The sequence below is a fragment of the Rhincodon typus genome, chromosome 5, assembly GCF_021869965.1.
Source record: "Rhincodon typus isolate 14 chromosome 5, sRhiTyp1.1, whole genome shotgun sequence".
NCBI classification, from domain to species: Eukaryota; Metazoa; Chordata; class Chondrichthyes; order Orectolobiformes; family Rhincodontidae; genus Rhincodon; species Rhincodon typus.
The window spans coordinates 75,086,172-75,105,242 of NC_063336.1; the positions used below are offsets into that span (position 1 = coordinate 75,086,172).

At 41.4% G+C, this 19,071-nt stretch overlaps 1 protein-coding gene across 1 annotated transcript in view; it reads right to left on the reverse strand.

The window, feature by feature from the left end:
• Positions 1-1,767: 1,767 nt before the first annotated feature.
• LOC109919211 (collagen alpha-1(XIX) chain-like) overlaps positions 1,768-19,071 on the reverse strand; it is a 42,696-nt gene continuing 25,392 nt past the window's right edge. The window contains exons 11-14 of the mRNA XM_048597073.1: positions 13,665-13,826; positions 8,698-8,764; positions 3,044-3,187; positions 1,768-1,835 (exon numbers count right to left, since the gene is read on the reverse strand). Of these exons, the coding sequence (XP_048453030.1) occupies positions 1,768-1,835; positions 3,044-3,187; positions 8,698-8,764; positions 13,665-13,826 (441 nt within the window). The remainder of the gene's footprint in view (positions 1,836-3,043; positions 3,188-8,697; positions 8,765-13,664; positions 13,827-19,071) is intronic.

Genomic DNA, 19,071 nt, shown 5'->3' on the forward strand with positions numbered 1-19,071 from the left:
GGTGGTAGGAATAATGTCAAAAGATACACTTGGAGCTTTGAAAAAAAGATGAAAATTCCAATTGTAATGGCCAGATTACAATGTATAATATCCCAATGACAGATACTGGAAACTGGAGGAGAGGCAGACGCCTTTTAGACACAACCATAAATCAACAGGTTGAGGTTTAGCATGAGAATTTAGGTGTAGAGGCAATCCCCAGATTACAAATGGGTTCCATTCCTGAGTACATTCGTAAGTCGCTTTGTATGAGTGAATGTTTCCATACTGGATTCTTAAAATTAATAGCAATTTGGGATCTCATTTGTAATTATGAGTGCTGGTAAGTCAGATTTTTGTAATTTGGGATCCACTTAGGCTTAGTCATCCTATAATGTATAATGCCCTGCACCACTGCCTACAAGTCAGGTGTAGGAAATGTTTTGCTTCTGACACTTGAGAAAGTATTGTTTGAAATAGATAGATTTCTAAATATCATTCTTGGAAGAGGGGAGGTTTAATGGCATCCATGCTCCTGGGTTGTACATGGTTAATTGATAAATTTGTTTTCTACTGCTCAATCAGGTTTTTGGGAACAAGTTTGATAAGAAGGTCTGACCATCGTTTATTCATTTTAATCTTTTCTGTCTTTATTGAATCAGAGAATCTACAGTATGGAAGCAGGCTATTCCGCCCATCGTGTCCACAACAACCCTCTGAAGAGCATTCCACCTAGACCCACCCTACCCCTGTAACCCCATAGTTCCCATGGCTAATCCACTTAGACTGCACATCCCTGGACACTTTGGGCAATTTAGCATGGCTAATTCACCTAACCAGCACATCTCTGGACTGTGGGAGGAAAGCGGAGCACCCGGAGGAAACACACGCAGACATGGGGACAATGTGCTAATGTCATACAGTCGCTGAGTCTGGAATGAAATCCAGGTCCCTGGCACTGTGAGGCAGCAGTGCCAACCACTGAGCCACTGTGCCACCCTATAATGTGCCAAAATTGAACTGCGAATTTGCGGAAACCATTCCAGCAACAGCTCCCTCCCCCCACGATTAAAATCTCAACTGCAGAGAACCAAAACCATTTCTGAAACTTTCCGAAGCCAACCAGTTTGGAATTCTAACCTCTTGGTTAGTGGTGATGACTTTCTTGTATGGGTGTAAACAGAGTTGGAAAAATCAGATTTTAAGACTCTTCATAAATGAATGGCCGACTGTGAGGAGAGCCAAGAGGTATACGGAACAGCTGTAGGTTGTAATTCTAGAGGATGTGACATTCAATTAAACATTAAAACTTCCCTCTAGTCTTGCTACTTCAAGACTTTGGCCAATGTTATAATTTGTGCGATGTAAATATTTCCAGCCCAGGTAGGCCTCATAAATCAGCATAATCAGTTTGAAGATGTAATGAGATCAGAAACTGCTGGCTGAAGGAATAATTCAGAATTTCCAATAACATTGAAATGTTGCGAAATCTACATCTTAAAGCCAGACAGATTCATAGTGCACTGTACGTTTTCCATAACGTATAGTTTTTTTTTGTTTAGTATCTTCAAAAGAGGAAGAAAATTGTTTTTTCTTTTCCAACAAGACTTGATGATTTGCATGCTCAATGCTTCATCACGTAATGTGTAAAATTGAAGCACTGTTCTATTTAAACTCTCATGACATAGCTTGTTACGATGGTGAATGATTAACACAAAAATTTTGGGGATAATTTTATTCTATTCTGCCAGGGTGGTGGGTGACTTGTCACTCCCAAAACAGGTTAAATCAACCACAAGGCAAATGGATAAAGGGTGCAAAATGATACCCCACCTCTTTCTCAGCTGGTGGATAGCCTGTAAAACAACATACATATCAGTATATCGCATTCATTTTGCTGTTTATAGTGTATTGTCCTTATTTGAGTGTGAGGTAAGTCTATGAGTAGGGCTTTCTCACTTTAACATTACTGTGTATTACACCTGGATCTTGAGAGGTCTTTTTTCTAGCTCCTACGTTGTCAGGCTGCCAACTCTCACTGGTTAATGCGGAAAACTAATCCAGAGCTATTTCCTGTTGCCTCACATTAATGGCTTTCCTCCTTCCTGAGCTTCTTGCTGTAGCCCACTGCTTGCTTGCTCCACAATGATTTGCTAAATTGCAGTCCCAGCATTTGATTCCGTTTAGAACTATATTATTTCAACATAATGACCTACTTAATGAGCCCAATGCTTTCCTGCTACTCACGTCGACATTTCTAACTCGTTGCCTTCTTATGTCTGTCACTTTGCTTATTTCCACTGACTGTTTGCACATTGAAAAATGAATAACACTGAACTCTACATGACTAACCTACATGGTTCCTTTTATTCTATGTACAATCGTTTTGGGGGACAGTTTATTTTGTGTTAAGCCTAGAGATTCCTTCTGATTTGTTTGCTCAGAACAATCAGAAGGGTTATATACCATTGGAGAATAATCCAGTTGAGCAGTGAACCTGTTGTACAGCATTATACATTTTTCACTCAATTTCTGCAGTATCTTCTCTACTAGTCCCCATGTCTTCCAGCGAAGGACTCTGTGCTCTCTGAAATGGGCAAGTCATCACACATCTTCTTATATCTTCTGTGTTTAGTATCATGTAACCAGATGAAACACGTGTTTATGCCTGTTTCTATAGCTCTGTATTAAGCTTGTATGACCAGGGAACTCTCCTGAACCTTCTGCCACCTTTAGCTGTTTTACAAGGATCTGCAGATTGGCAATCAACCTATTGGGCCATGTTACAAATGCACCACCCTTGGCCATTAAGTACCGAAGTCAGACTCGAACCTAGATCTGAGTTTGAACCTGGTTCAGAGACAGGACCACTAGCCATTGAACCAGAAAAGACCTCCCACATATCTATCTGTGAAACATGCACACAAATTGATGTAACTGTTTACCTCTCCAAGGATAATTTTGTTTCTCCTGAACTAGTACACTAATGTCAATTCAAAGCATGATGAGGCCCTCCATGCCACTGTAAAAATGCTACTATGCTTATATTTTGGAAAAATCTTGCCTCTGGCTCCTTGTGGCCCAGTCTCTCCTCGAGGCCCAGGCAGTCCTGGCAGGCCATCATTTCCTGGTGGCCCTGGTAGGCCTATTTTGGCCTGAGCAGCCAACATTGCAGCAGGAGATTTCAGTTTGTAGTGAGCAAGTCTCTCTGGAAAAGAAATGAAATTAAAAGAGGCAAAGTGTATTAATCCATAGCACAATGACAATACCCACTTACTTGGACAGGGGCAAGAGGAAGCATTCAGGCCCTCTAGTACATTCCACCATTGAGTTAGGCTGACCTGCATTGTAACTTTAGCTGCTCGCAATGATTTCCTCACCCTTTATAGCCTTACATAACAAATCTATTAACTCACTTTTGAAATGTTGATTTGACCCCTCCAGCCTCAACAACTTTGTGGGATAGAGTTGCAAATTCTGACTCCCCTTTTATCTGAAGCATGTAGAAAATCCCAAAACACTTTGAGACAAGAAGAGGAAAAATAAATATTCAAGAGAATCAAGCTGCAGTAGCAGATTTATCTTTCTTTATTCTCTCATGCAATATGAGTGTCGCTGATAAAACCAATGTTTGTTGTCCATTCTTAATTTTTCTTCAACTGAATGGCTTGTTCCCCCACTTCAGAGAGCACTTGAGAGTCAGCCACATTGGTCTGGGTCTGGAGTCACATGTAGGCCAATCGAGGTAAGGACAGCAGATTTCCTTCCCTCAAGGACATCAGTGAACTGGGTGAGTTTCTACAAAATTGATGATGGTATCATGGTCACCATTACCGAAACTAGATTTCAATTCCAGATCTATTAATCTGGAGGATGTGACAGAGTGGTAATGTAACTCTCAAAACGCAGACTGCCAGGTTGATGTTCACAGGAAATCCTACTATGACAAGTGGTGAAGTTTCAATTCAATTAAATCTGAAATTAAAAACATAATTTCACTGTTGATCTTCTTTGAAAGAAAACGTCAGATTTACTAATGTCTTTCACGGAAGGAAATCAGCCATCCTTATCTGGTCTGGTATACATGTGACTCCACCGCAATGTAACTCGCTCTGAAATGGCCTAGCAAGCCACTCATTTCAAGGGCAATTAGGGACTCTCAATAAATGCTGGCCTATACAGCAACACCCACATCCCATGCAACTGTAAAACAAAATCTAAAATTCTTGCTATAGCGGGATTTGAACACATCTCCAGAATATTATTCTGAGCCTCTAGATTGTTGGCAGGACAAGGATTGATAGATTCCTGCAAATCTCCACTTGGATTGGGGCTCAGATACTGGACTCAGCACTTCCTGCCCTTGCAGGGGACAACATGACTGCCTCCTCATGGCCTCCTATGGTGGGATTTGAACTCCTGTCTCCAATGTAAGGAAAGCAAAATATTGTGGATGCTGGAGATCTGAAATAAAAACAGAAGTGCTGGAGAAACTCTGTGTCTGTGGAGAGAAAAAAAACTGAGTTAATGAGTTTTGAAAAGATTCATACCAGGCTTGAAACATTACCTCTGTTTCTTACCTTTCCACTTACGTCACCTCTCCACTTCTTGGAAAGAAGGTCTAAACTGACTCCAACTACCACTGCCCTCCTTCATCTAACTGACCTCATCCTCACTTTGAACAACTACTCCTTTAACTCTTCTCACTTTCTTCAGGTCAAAGGTGTGGCCATGGGTACCTGCATGGACCCCAGTTGTACCCGTCTCTTTGTGAGGTATACGAAATGTTCCTTGTTCCAATCCTACTGAGGGCTGTCCACACAGCTCTTTCTCTGGCCCATCAATGATATTGCTTCCCTCTCTTGTTCTGAACTGTGAAAATTTATTAATTTCACTTTCAATTTCTATCATGCCCTCACCTTCATCTCCCTTCCCTTCTTTGACATCTCTGTTTCTATTTCTGGTGATTGGCTGGCCACAAACATCTATTACAAACCCACTGATTCCTACAGCTACCTCGAATATACACCCTTATGATCAGCTTTCTATATGAACTCTATTCCATTCTCCCAGTTTCTCCATCTCCATCGCACCTGGTCTGACGATGCCATCTTCTGTAGGGGGGCCTTAGAAATGTCCACCTTCTTCTTCAACCAAAGACTTCCCACTACCATGGTCGACAGGGCCCTTAGCTGTGTTGAACTCATCTCCTGCACTTCTGCCCTCACCACTTCCCTCCCACAACAACTATAGGGTGCCCTTTGTCGTCACTTACCACCCCACCAGTCTCTGCATCCAAAAGATTGTAAGCTGTCATTTCCATCACTTAAAATGGGATACCACCACCACCAGACACATATTGTCCTCCCCTCCTTTGTCAGCATTCCATAGGGACTATTCTCCTTCATTCCCAACACCTCCTCACACACTCACGTTGCCTTCCCATGCAATTGCAGAATGTGTAATGCCTTTCCATTTATCTCCTCCGTCCTCACCATCCAAGGTCCCCAGATATACCTTCCAGGTGACACAATGATTTATTCAATCTGGTCCACTGTACTTCATTTAATCTAATCTACTGTATTTGCTGTTCATAATGTGGGAGATAAAACACAGCCTGGGTGACTTCTTTGCAGATTATGTCTGCAAAAAAGACCCAAGCTTCCAGATGACTGCCACTTCAACTGCACCACCATGTTCCCTGGCCAACATTTCTCTTGCAGGCCTGCTGCAGTGTTCCAGCAAACCTATCTCGAAGAACAACAACTCATTTTCCATGTGGGAACCCTATAGCCTCTAGGACTTCATTAACTTTAGATCCTGATTCTATCCTTCCATGTTTTTTACCAATCCCATGACATGAGACAAAAATAGAAATCAGAGTAAATGTTTTGGATCAAGTGACCCTTCCTCAGAACTGTTATAACATGGGTTGCTTTTAGCACAGTCACCTATTCTCACCTATTCCTAGGCACATTATCAGATTATATGGATCGCATTCAGTACAGCTCACACAGTTTCTCCTACTCTTTAGCTTTTCTTCTGTCCAGGCCTGCTACCCATTAGCTCTTCGTTTACCTACCCCTTTCATATCTTTCTCTCTTCCACTTTATCCACTCACCTCTCCTCTTAGACCACTCACCACCCCAACTTCGGTTTCATCATAAATACCACTTTTTCCTAGCCGCTAACAGTTCTGATGAGGCGTCACCTGACTCAAAATATTAACTCTGCTTTCTTCCTACAGATGCTGCCAGACCTACTGAGTTTCTCGCTATTTTTGTTTTTGTTTCAGATCTCCAGCGTCTACAGTTCTTTGTTTTACTTTTGTGAAACATGATTTCTGTTTCATAAATCCATGTCGACTCTGTCCAACCTTATCATTACTTTCTAAGTGCCTAGTTAGCACATCCTTCATAACAGATTCTAACAATTTCCCTATTACTGACAACAAATTTACAGGTCTATAGTTCTTTCTTTTCCCTCTTATTCCTTGCTTAAATAGTGGGAATTATATCTGTTACTTTCCAATTTGCCAAAAACATTCCAGAATCTGAAGAACTTTGAAAGCTATCTATCAACGAATCCATCATCTCTTTAGCTATATCCTTTACAGTCTGGGACATAACTCATCTGTACAGGGGATTTATCAACCTTCAATTCAGTTAATGCTTTGAGCCCTACTTTATTAACACTGATTTATTTCAGTTCCTCACTGTCACAAGTCCATTGGTTGCCTAGTATTTCTGGAAGATTTTCTGTATCTTCTTTTGTGAAAATAGATACAAAGTAGTTGTTTAGTTCCTTTGCCAGTTCCCTGTTCTCATTTATAAAATTTACTGTCTCCACCTGCACTACAACCACAGTTGCCTTTACTGATCTTTTCCTTTTCATATATCTAAAGAAGCTTTTGTTATTGACCTTCATGTTTCTCGCTAGTTTGCATTCATATCTTCTTTTCTCTTTATCAGTTTCTTGGTTGGCCTTTGCTGGATTCCAAATTGCTTCAAATTCTTAGGCTTATCACTTTTTTCTGACAACCTTAAGCCATTATCTTTAATCCAATGCAATATTTAATTTATTTTGTTAGCTCATGTTGATTTCCTTTTTCTGCTTTTTTTTTGTAACTCGGGGTAATGTATACTTTTTGGAGACCATGTAATACTTCTTTAAATGCCAGCTGTCTACTGTCAAATCTTTTAGTGTACCTTCCCACTCCATAATCACCACCCCTCATATGTTCAGAATTTTCTTTGTTTAAATTTAAGACCCTAGTTGCAGAACAAACTAAATCACTTTCAAATGTAATGATAAAGATCTGTCATACTATGGTCACCATTTTCCAAATGCTCCTCCACAGCATGGTTATTAAAAGGTATGATGGGCAAACTGGCTTTGGTGAGGTGGGAAAATACGTTAAAAGATATGATGATGCATAAGTAATGAATAACCTTTAAAGAAGCATTACATAGTTTACATAAACTATACATTCCTGCAATGCACAAAACTGTCGAATGTGGCTAATAAAGGAGTTTCAGGATTGCATAAGATTAAAATAAAGAGCCTATAAATTTGCCAGAAAAAGTAATAAACTTGAGGACTGGGAGGATTTTAGAATATATCAAAGGAGGACCAAGAAACTATTAAAGAAAGGGAGAATAGAATATGAATGCAAACTCGCAAAAAACATAAAACTGGATTTAAAAAGCTTCTATGGGCATGCAGAAATAAACACTTGGTTATGACAAATGTCTGTGCCAGGAGAATTTGCAATGGGGGAATAGAGAAATAGCAGAAAAGCTAAATAAATAGTTTGTGTCTGTTTTTAATGGAGGATGATACAAGAAATCTCCCGGAAAAAAAAATCTAAGGGGCTACGGAGAATAAAAAATGGAAAGAAATTAGCATTAATAAGAAGGAACTGTTGGAGAAACTAACAAGACTAAAGATTGCTAAGTTTTTACTCCCTGATATTCTACATCCAAATGGTAAATGAGGTAACTATGGAGATAGTGGATGTTTTGGTGAACATCTACCAAATTCTGGAATGGTTTCTGCACACTGGAAAGTACCACATGTCACTCCAGAATTTAAGGCCAGAGGGAGAGAGAAAACAGGGAATTATTGACCTGTTGGACAGATACTGCAGGTTGGTTTGTATGCCCTTGACTTTGGAAGATTTATGACATACTCTAATAATGTTTTAAAATGTGAAATTGATTCAATAGAGCAAAATATGGAGCAACTGAGCTCTTTTGTGCCAAGGGAAAAAAGCAGCATGACCTGAAATTTACAACCAGGCAACTGAAGAATGAAATAAGAAAGCATTCTTTCACATAATCATTGGGTGAGAAAATCTGCAATTAAACAAATGGCAGAACAAAGTGGAGAGACTGAAAGGCATAATACCATTCCTGTGCATTGGGCAAAAGATTAAAACTTATTAGGCTATTTATCATGGTGGTGTCACTGTTGAACCTGTTCTTGCCTAGCCTCATGTTTGTACCTGCACACAAACTAAAAGTCTGTGTCATTGCCTTCGCCTGTAAATGATGCAGAGGTCAACACTTGTGTACTGTCTGCTGAGATCAGATCCTAATGATGTAAAAATTTCTCAAGAGATTGCCAGAGTATCTGGGGATTTTTGACAGATGTGATAAAGGGCAGTTGGTAAACTGCCACTTAGGCATCAACACACATGATATGCAACCTACTTACCTTCAAAAACCCTGTGGACCTCTTGTCTTATAAATCTTGATATTTCCTCAAATGAAATGTTTCTGCCCTTGTGAAGCAAAGAGATATTTCTGATTAATAATCAGTTATGGCATTAGGACGCCCGATATTTAGCAGAAACACATAAAGTGTCAAAACCTATCAAGGTGGAAGATATCTGGGATGGAAAAGTTCCCTTGCTCTGAAAGTAGTTCAAACTGGATATGCTAGTAAACCTATAAAGTCTAGCTGTTTCCTTTGAGATCAGAATGAGATGTAGTCCGATTCAATGGAATTCAGCTGGATTCTGGTAACACATAATGGAACAATGTGACTTTGATTTCCTTTTCCTGACTAATGTCTTCAAACAGATTTGTAGAAACATGTAACACAGGAGCCAGCAGAAACTCTCTTCAACTTTTATCGAAGAAGTGAAGACAAACTCAATTCATACACAAGGTTATGTAAATAATTAATAACCTTGGCCTTTCCATGACTGTCATGCTCGTCTCAAGGATACCTACTTACCAAACTTGCATTTATTTTTATTATTTATATTGTCTGTATTATATTTTTAAAAATGTTTACATTTATTTTTTGCTGAATGATGACTAAAAATAGTATTTTGAACTAACACCATTAGAATCAATGTTGATTGACAATTCTGTAGACAAACGTTGGCTAAAATTGGGTTAGAATGACAAACTTTTGCTACTTTCTTTTTTGTACCTGATCTGTCAATCATGATTGATGGCTGCTACAGCAGGCACCAACTGGTAATGTTCTGAATAAGGACCTTTAAGACCTGCCAAAATGACAGAAAAGGAGCTGGGAGAGAATTCTTGGTCTCCCTATGTCATCTCACAGCATTGACTGTCAAATGCTGGAAGCGATCAAAAAACTACTGAAGGGTCAATTACTGGTTCCAAAGCATATATAATAGGATCCTGTTATCCACCCATTGTCCTGCTAAACTGCAATTCTCCATGGATAGAGTAAAATGTTGTTTTTTAAGGGGTACAGATTTATCAAAGGAAGTAGATTGTGTATTGAGCACTCCTCATATGTGGAATCTCGGAATTTTACCCATTGGTAAGTTTGAACCTTCTTTTCTTGTTTAATTATTGTGTAACAATTCCTATCTCTACATTCATGAGCATTAATACCAAATCCAGCAGGTTTTGCATGATTATATCTGAGACACTCACTGATTTTTTTAAATAACTGAGTGTAAACCATTTGTGCTTGAAACCTTGATTGACTCCACTACAATGATTATACAATGCTAAACTTAATTTATAATCTTTATGCCTCCCTGAATTTTAATTCCTTTTTAACTGTGAAGACTGAAGCAAAATAAAGACAGCAGCCATTCAGTCACTTTGCCAGTCAAGTTTATAAAACTTTCCTTACGCAGTTTCTCAACTTCTCCAATGTGATATGACCTGTTAATTACAATTTCCTAACTATACTGCTTTTGCCATCCTGACACTATCCTTTATTTAGCCTCTCAGTTTTCCTTTCTAATTTACAACAACTGACACTTATTTGGGACCTTTAAGCTGTAATAAAACAGAGGAGTTATTATGAAGGAAAATTCAAATCCATCTCAAAAGCATACATTAAGGAAGGGGCCCAAAAGCTCAGTCAAAGCAAGTGGTCTACAAAGGAAGAGTGTGAAGTAAGGAGGCAGAAGTCTGGGAAGGAATCTAGAGTTTAGGAAGCAGGAAGCCGAAGGCATGGCAGCTCAATGCCAAATCACGATGTGGCCAGAACTGGAGGAACACAGAGATTTGGGAGGCTAAAATCTGTAGAAGGTCACAGAAACTGGGGGAGGGGAGGTCATGGAGGCCTCCTTTGGAATATTTAACTCCTGTCTTGCTTAGCTAGAATTCATTGTCTTTCAATGTAAATGCATTAGGCCATTCCAGCGTTATATCTGATTCCTGTTGCTCAACATTATTTTGTAATGTTTCCAGCATTATTGGAGAGAAGACCTGACTGTGAAATTCCTGGTGAACAACATAATTCTTGCCCAGCCCTCAATTTACCCTGAAGAGGTGACGTTGGACCTTCTCACTGAAATCCTATAGTGCATACATTTTTACATCCCCAGTCAGGTACACTAGGCTTTAATAAATAAAGTAATGAATATCATGCAAAGCTAAATTGTGGTGTGTGGTTTAACAGGGAGCTTTAAGGTGGTAATAGTGTACACAGGGAACTTGCACTGTTTTTCTCAATGGGTTCTTTTACATACCCAATTATCACTTTAGAATCGTTGTTTGTAAGTTCTGCTGCCAAGACTCTATGTGTAGGAATTTTTCCAGTGAACTTCTCTGCCACACTCTGTCTCTTCCTGTAAGAAGCTGCTAATATCTACCTCTTTGCCTGTCCTAATTTCTCCTTATCCAGCTCAGTGTTACTATTTGTTTGAATAACACTCCTGTCAAGTGACCTGGCATACTTTACCACATTAAGGTTACTATACAAATGTAAGTTATTATTGCCAAAGACAGTATTAAAATTCCCTTATTTCAGAAGATGATTTATTTTGGGTGCCTTTGTTAATCAGTAGCCAAAATATTAATGACAGAATGTAAGAGTCCACATTTAATTGTGACGTTGACCACGGCAACTTCTCTGAGTACTCGCAAAGCAGCTTCCTTCTGTGCTCATGGTCAGATGAAGCTGATGATGCTGAATAAGCAGCAACTGAAGGGACAATAGTTTAGTGCCAGGGGAAATCATCCCCTCAATCAAGATCCCTCCTGGGTTTTCTTAATTCTGTTCATCTTAATACTGTAAATATTATTTGATTAATATGTTGGAACTATCTCCATAAACATAGAATCCCTCCAGTGTGGAAACAGGCCATTTGGCCCGCAATGACTCTCCGAACAGCATCCCATTCAAGTGCACCCCCCCTACCCTGTAACCCTGCATGACTAATCTACCTAAGCACTGTGCCACCATGCCGTTCTTGTCACAGAAATACTGCAAAGCTTGGTGATGTAGCTCCTGCAGTTTACTGTCTGTCATCACAGATGGAAGTGTATTATTTGTCATAGATTTGTGATTGTTATTTGATATGAAGTCTTCAGTCTCATCCAACATGATGGATGATTGATGATATGCAATTCAGAAATGTTATCTATTATTTCATAGGTCTTGACCATCACTCATTGCAATGTCTTAGGACCCAGGACACTGTCAGAATTTTCCACAAACCTGTATGTTTACATGAAAATCTTGAACTCTGGTGCTTTGTCCTCTTTCAAGGTGGTATAGCTGCATGCTCATTGATCTTCCTATTACACTATTCTCTTTATTTTCTTTCCAACAACATGTCCTGTACGTGTGGTTGGATTGTAAGCATGTTGGAGGGATGAACTGTATGAATTTGTCTTCCAAACTTTGAGCACTGCTGGTGAGACTAAAAGGCTGCCTTGAAAAGTAGCACACAGTTTCAACATAGCTTTCTGAAAATCTTGGCAAGTCATTTTACATTTAACGGTGGTGGAATTTACAGCATAAACTGTATGTTCTTTGAGACTGTTCAGCTATTGTAATAGTGTTTATGTGGTGTGTTATCTTTCCCAAATGTACTACCTGACTGCGGTCTTCAGACTTGATCGAAATGCTTGTGTGTCATGGATGCAGCTTTGGAAGCTCCTTTATTTCTTCTTCCTTGCTTGGCTCTTTTTCACATGTTGCTAAGGAGCGGTGTGTTATACTTCACGTTTCTTTCAATGTTCCTCATCTTGACACACACAGGATAGTGTCCTCGGCCCAACGTTTTCAGCTGCTTCACTAATGACCTTCCCTCCATCATAAGGTCAGGAGTGGGCATTTTCGTCAATGATTGCAGAATGTTCAGCACCATTTGCAACTCTTCAGACACTGAGGTAGTCTATTTTCAAATGTAACAAGATCTGGACAATATCCAGACTTCAGCTGACAAGTGGCAAGTAACATTCATGCCAGACAAATGCTAAGAAATGACCATTTCCGACATGAGACAATCTAATAATTGTTCCTTGATATTCAATGTATTACCATCATCTACAGGACCCAAGTCAGCAGTATGATAGAATACTCCCTAATTGGCTGCATGGGTACAGCTCCAACAACACTCAAGTAGCTTGACACTATTAAAGTCAAAACAGACCGACTGATTGGCACCACATCCACTCCCTCCACCACCAACACCCAATAACAACTGTGTGTACTATTTACAAGATGCACTGCAGATATTCACCATCCAACCCATGACCATTTCCATGTAGAAGGACAAAGGCAGCAGACATGTGGGAACACCACTACCTGCAAGGTCACCTCCAAGTCACTCATCAACCTGACTTGGAAATATCTTTCACTGCTACTGAGTCAAAATCCTGGAATTACCTCCATGCTGATATTGTAGATATATTTCATTTCATAGAATTTCATAGAATCCCTACAGTGTGGAAATAGGCCCTTCAGCCCAACAAGTCCACATTGACCCTTACACCATCCCATCCAGACCTAACCCCCTATAACCTACCTAATCTACACATCCCTGAACACTATGGGCAATTTAGCATGGCCAATCCACCTAGCTTGCACATCTTTGGACTGTGGGAAGAAACCCACGCAGACACGGGGAGAATGTGCAAACTCCACACAGACAGTCACCCATGGGTGGAATCGAACCTGGGTCCCTGGCGCTGTGAGGCAGCAGTGCTAATCACTGAGCGTGCCACGTGTTGCCCTAACAGAAACTGTAGCGGTTCAAGAAAGCAACTCATTACCATCTCCTCAATGGAAAGTAGAGGTGGGCATTAAATGCTGGCCAGCCAGTGATACTCACGTCCCACAGAAGAATTGAAAAAAACTTTATTCTAAATGTGACTTGTGGATATGCAAAGAGTTTTGGTTTGAAAATATTGTAATTGACATGGCAAGTTATTTGTGTGATTTACTCTTACGGGAAAACCTGGGGGTCCATGAGGTCCTGGAGGTCCCTCTTTTCCAGTTGGCCCAATTGGTCCAGACGGCCCAATCATTCCTTTCTCCCCCCGAGGTCCTGGATAACCTGGTCTTCCTCTTTCACCCTGAGGACCTCGATCTCCCAGTATTCCTGGATCTCCCTGTTCAAACAGAAAAGTGAAGACAAAATTTTGCAGAAATGCTTGATATTGTGGAGCGAAATTTAAAGCCGTCATGAGAAAGTATTCAAAGAGACACTTAATTTTAAAGAGCCTCAGAATTCCTATGAGGATGGGGGAAGGGAAGAATACTTACAAAGAAAAACACACCAGTAAGTTCACAGTATTAACAAGCATGTCTCAAATTTCAAAGTTGTAAATCTATTACTTAACTATTGATGAAATTACATTATTTCCATTCCTTTCCTATGAATTGTCCAACTGGTTAATTTGAGTTGAACCCATGATGCAAAGAAGAATGCCTGTGATTTGAATCCCTGCTATTGACATAGACAATTCAATATTTCTTCCTCATTGTCTCCATGACGTGTTGAGATTTTCTGGGGTCTGTCATGTCACTCATGTGTCCTTCATCAGAGTCCCAGAGAACAAGTGTGCACTCGTATTGTTGGTGAACTGCAGGACAATCCCAAGCTGTCCTTACTTAAAATCCAGGCATGACTGCTTTCAGCAAGGTCCACAAGTATAGGAGGAGGTCATTCAGCCCCTCAATTCCCTTCCATCTTTTCAATAAGTGGTGGTTGAACTATACCTCAACTCCCTTTACCCACTTTACTCAACAGCACATCACAAAACTCTGACCTGAAATTTTCCTCAGTCTTAGAAATATCAAGTCACCTAATAAATACAGCCACCTTAGCGAGACAGCCCCACTTTGTATGAAACAACCCTGTATAAAATCTTTTATTTCATTTGGTGGCATAAACATAGAATTACATTGAATGTACCACATAAAAACAGGCCAAATGGTCTAAATGGTCTTCACTGGTGATCCACTCAAGAATTAAATCACCTCTTGTTTATTGCTTCCCCTTGTCACTACCTCACTAGCTCCATTTTTTGTAGCAGCAGCAGCGGGAGCAGTGAGAGCGAGGACCAGGGGCCTGCAGGGAGGTAAGTTCTTCATTTCGGCAGCGGAGCTGAGTGGGAGCAGTCGAATTGTGCTCTCGGAAGTTGAGTGAACTGATATATTTGGGCAGTGGCTAAACCTGAGACACTACACATGTAGTGTGTTGATAAGGTAAGTGTTTTTCTTTTTGTTTTCTTTTTGTTTTTTTCATCGTGTGCTGGTAAGTAGAGTGATTTGGTACAATTTTTTTTCATTTCATTCATCTAGTATTTGATATTATAGCAGGACTAAGTTAAGCTTAAGAGTAAAAATGGCAGGAGATCCCAGACCCGTGTTATGCTCCTCTTGCTCAATGTGGGAGCTCAGGGACGCGACTGATGTCCCTGGCTCCTACATGTGCAAGAAGTGTGTCCAGCTGCAGCTCTTGTTAGACTGCATGATGGCTCTGGAGCTATGGATGGACTCACTTTGGAGCATCCGCAATGCTGAGGAAGTCGTGGATAGCACATTCAGCAAAATGGTCACACCGCAGATTTGGATTGCTGAGGGAGAAAGGGAATGGGTGACCAAAAGGCAGGTATATCATTTTGGATACTGTTGGGGGAGATGGCTCTCTAGGGGAAGGCAGCAGTAGCCAGGTTCATGGCACCGTGGCTGGCTCTGCTGTAGAGAAGGGCGGGAAAAAGAGTGAAAGGGCTATAGTCATAGGGGATTCGATTGTAAGGGGAGTAGATAGGCGGTTCTGTGGTCGAAAACGAGACTCCCGAATGGTACGTTGCCTCCTAGGAGCACGGGTCAGGGATGTCTCAGATCGACTGCAGGACATTCTGAAGGGTGAGGGTGAACAGCCAGCTGTCGTGGTGCATATAGGCACCAATGATATAGGTGAAAAACGGGATGAGGTCCTACAAGCAGAATTTAGGGAGTTCGGAGCCAAATTAAAAAGTAGGACCTCAGAGGTAGTAATCTCAGGATTGCTACCGGTGCCACGTGCCAGTCAGAGTAGAAATGAAAGAATAGGCAGGATAAATGAGTGGCTTGAGAGATGGTGCAGGAGGGAGAGGTTCAGATTTTTGGGACATTGGGACCAGTTCTGGGGGAGGTGGGACTATTACAAATCAGACGGTCTACACGTGGACAGGACTGGAACCAATGTCCTAGGGGCTGCTTTTGCTAATGCTGTTGGGGAGGGTTTAAACTAATGTGGCAGGGGGATGGGAACCAGACGAGGAGGTAAGTGGACAGTAAGGAGGTAGTAACTGAAGCCTGTAAGGAACTAGATAATGAAGTCAGTGTGACTAAGGGGAAGAGAGCAGATGATGAACGCAAAGGGACAGGTGGTCGGAGGTGCATTTGTTTTAATGTGAGAAGTGTAGTAGGTAAGGCAGATGAACTTAGGGCTTGGATTTGTACCTGGGAGTATGATGTTATTGCTATTACTGAGACTTGGTTGAGAGAAGGGCAAGATTGGCAACTAAATATCCCAGGATATAGATGCATCAGGCGGGATAGAGAGGGAGGTAAAAGGGGTGGAGGAGTTGCATTACTGGTCAAAGGGGATATCACAGCTGTGCTGAAGGAGGGCACTATGGAGGACTTGAGCAGTGAGGCAATATGGGCAGAGCTCAGAAATAGGAAGGGTGCAGTAACAATGTTGGGGCTGAACTACAGGTCTCCCAACAGTAAGCGTGAGATAGAGGTAAAAATACGTCAACAGATTATGGAAAGATGAAGGAGCAACAGGGTGGTGGTGATGGGAGATTTTAATTTTCCCAACATTGACTGGGTTTCACTTAGTGTTAGGGGTTTAGATGGAGTAGAATTTGTAAGGAGTATCCAGGAGGGTTTTCTAGAGCAGTATGTAAATAGTCCACTTTGGGAAGGGGCCATACTGGACCTGGTGTTGGGGAATGAGCCCGGCCAGGTGGTTGAAGTTTCAGTAGGGGATTACTTTGGGAATAGTGATCACAATTCCGTAAGTTTTAGAATACTGATGGACAAAGACGAGAGTGGTCCTAAAGGAAGAGTGCTGAATTGGGGGAAGGCCAACTACAGCAAAATTCGGCAGGAGCTGGGGAATGTGGATTGGGAGCAGCTGTTTGTAAATCCACATTTGATATGTGGGAGGCTTTTAAAGAGAGGTTGATTAGAGTGCAGGACAGACATGTCCCTGTGAAAATGAGGGATAGAAAGGGCAAGATTAGGGAACCATGAATGACAGGTGAAATTGTGAGACTAGCAAAGAGGAAAAAGAAAGCATATATAGGTCTGGGCGACTGAAAATAGACGAAGCTTTGGAAGAATATTGGGAAAGTAGGACCAATCTGAAATGAGGAATTAACAGGGCTAAAAGGGGTCATGAAATATCTTTAGCAAACAGGGTTAAAGAAAATCCCAAAGCCTTTTATTCATACATAAGGAGCAAGAGGGTAACTCGAGAAAGGGTTGACCCACTCAAGGACAAAGGAGGGAAGTTATGCGAGGAGTCAGAGAAAATGAGTGAGATTCTTAATGAGTACTTTGCGTCGGTATTCACTGAGGAGAGGGACATGACGGATGTTGAGGTTAGGGATAGATGTTTGATTACTCTAGGTCAAGTCGGCATAAGGAGGGGGGAAGTGTTGGGTTTTCTAAAAGGCGTTAGGGTGGACAAGTCCCCAGGTCCGGATGGGATCTATCCCAGGTTACTGAGGGAAGCGAGAGAGGAAATAGCTGGGGCCTTAACAGATATCTTTGCAGCATCCTTGAGCACGGGTGAGGTCCCGGAGGACTGGAGAATTGCTAATGTTGTCCCCTTGTTTAAGAAGAGCAGCAATGATAATCCAGGTAATTATAGACCGGTGAGCCTGATGTCAGTGTTGGGGAAGCTGCTGGAGAAGATACTGAGGGATAGGATCTATTTACATTTGGAAGAAAATGGGCTTATTAGTGATAGGCAGCATGGTTTTGTGCAGGGAAGGTCATGTCTTACCAACTTGATGGAATTCTTTGAGGAAGTGACAAAGTTGATAGATGAGGGAAGGGCTGTAGATGTCATATACATGGACTTCAGTAAGGCGTTTGATGAGGTTCCCCATGGTAGGCTGATGGAGAAAATGAAGTCGCATGGGGTCCAGGGTGTACTAGCTAGATGGATAGAGAACAGGCTGGGCAACAGGAGACAGAGAGTTGTAGTGGAAGGGAGTTTCTCAAAATGGAGAACTGTGACCAGTGGTGTTCCATAGGGATCCATGTTGGGACCACTGTTGTTTGTGATATACATAAATGATCTGGAGGAAGGTATAGATGGTCTGATTAGCAAGTTTGCAGATGACACTAAGATTGGTGGAGTAGCAGATAGTGAAGGGGACTGTCGGAGAATGCAGCAGAATATAGATAGATTGGAGAGTTGGGCGGAGAAATGGCAGATGGCGTTCAATCCAGGCAAATGCGACGTGATGAATTTTGGAAGATCCAAGTCAAGAGCGAACTATACGGTAAATGGAAAAGCCCTGGGGAAAATTGATGCACAGAGAGATCTGGGTGTTCAGGTCCATTGTACCCTGAAGGTGGCAACGCAGGTCGATAGAGTGGTCAAGAAGGTATATGACGTGCTTTCATTCATCGGGTGGGGTATTGAGTACAAGAGTTGGCAGGTCATGTTGCAGTTGTATAGGACTTTGGTTCGACCACATTTGGAATACTGTGTACAGTTCTGGTCACCACATTACTAAAAGGATGTGGATGCTTTGGAGAGGGTGCAGAGGAGGTTCACCAGGATGTTGCCTGGTATGGAGGGCGCTAGCTATGAAGAGAGGTTGAGTAGATTAGGATTATTTACATTAGAAAGACGGAGGTTGAGGGGGGACCTGATTGAGGTCTACAAAATCATGAGAGGTATAGACAGGGTGGATAGCAAGAAGCTTTTTCCCAGAGTAGGGGACTCAATTACTAGGGGTCACGATTTCAAGGTGAGTGGGGAAAAGTTTAAGGGAGATATGCGTGGAAAGTTCTTTACGCAGAGGGTGGTGGGTGCCTGGAACGCGTTGCCAGCGGAGGTGGTAGAGGTGGGCACGATAGCGTCATTTAAGACGTATCTAGACAGATACATGAATTGGCAGGGAGCAGAGGGATACAGGTCCATGGAAAATAGGCAACAGGTTTAGATAGCGGATCTGGATCGGCACAGGCTTGGAGGGCCGAAGGGCCTGTTCCTGTTCTGTAATTTTCTTTGTTCTTTCTTTGTTCAATTGCATCAATGTTACAACGTGGAAGGGAGTTTCACATTCTCATTACTCTCTGCAGAAAGAAATTTTCCTTGAATTTTTTTATTATTCA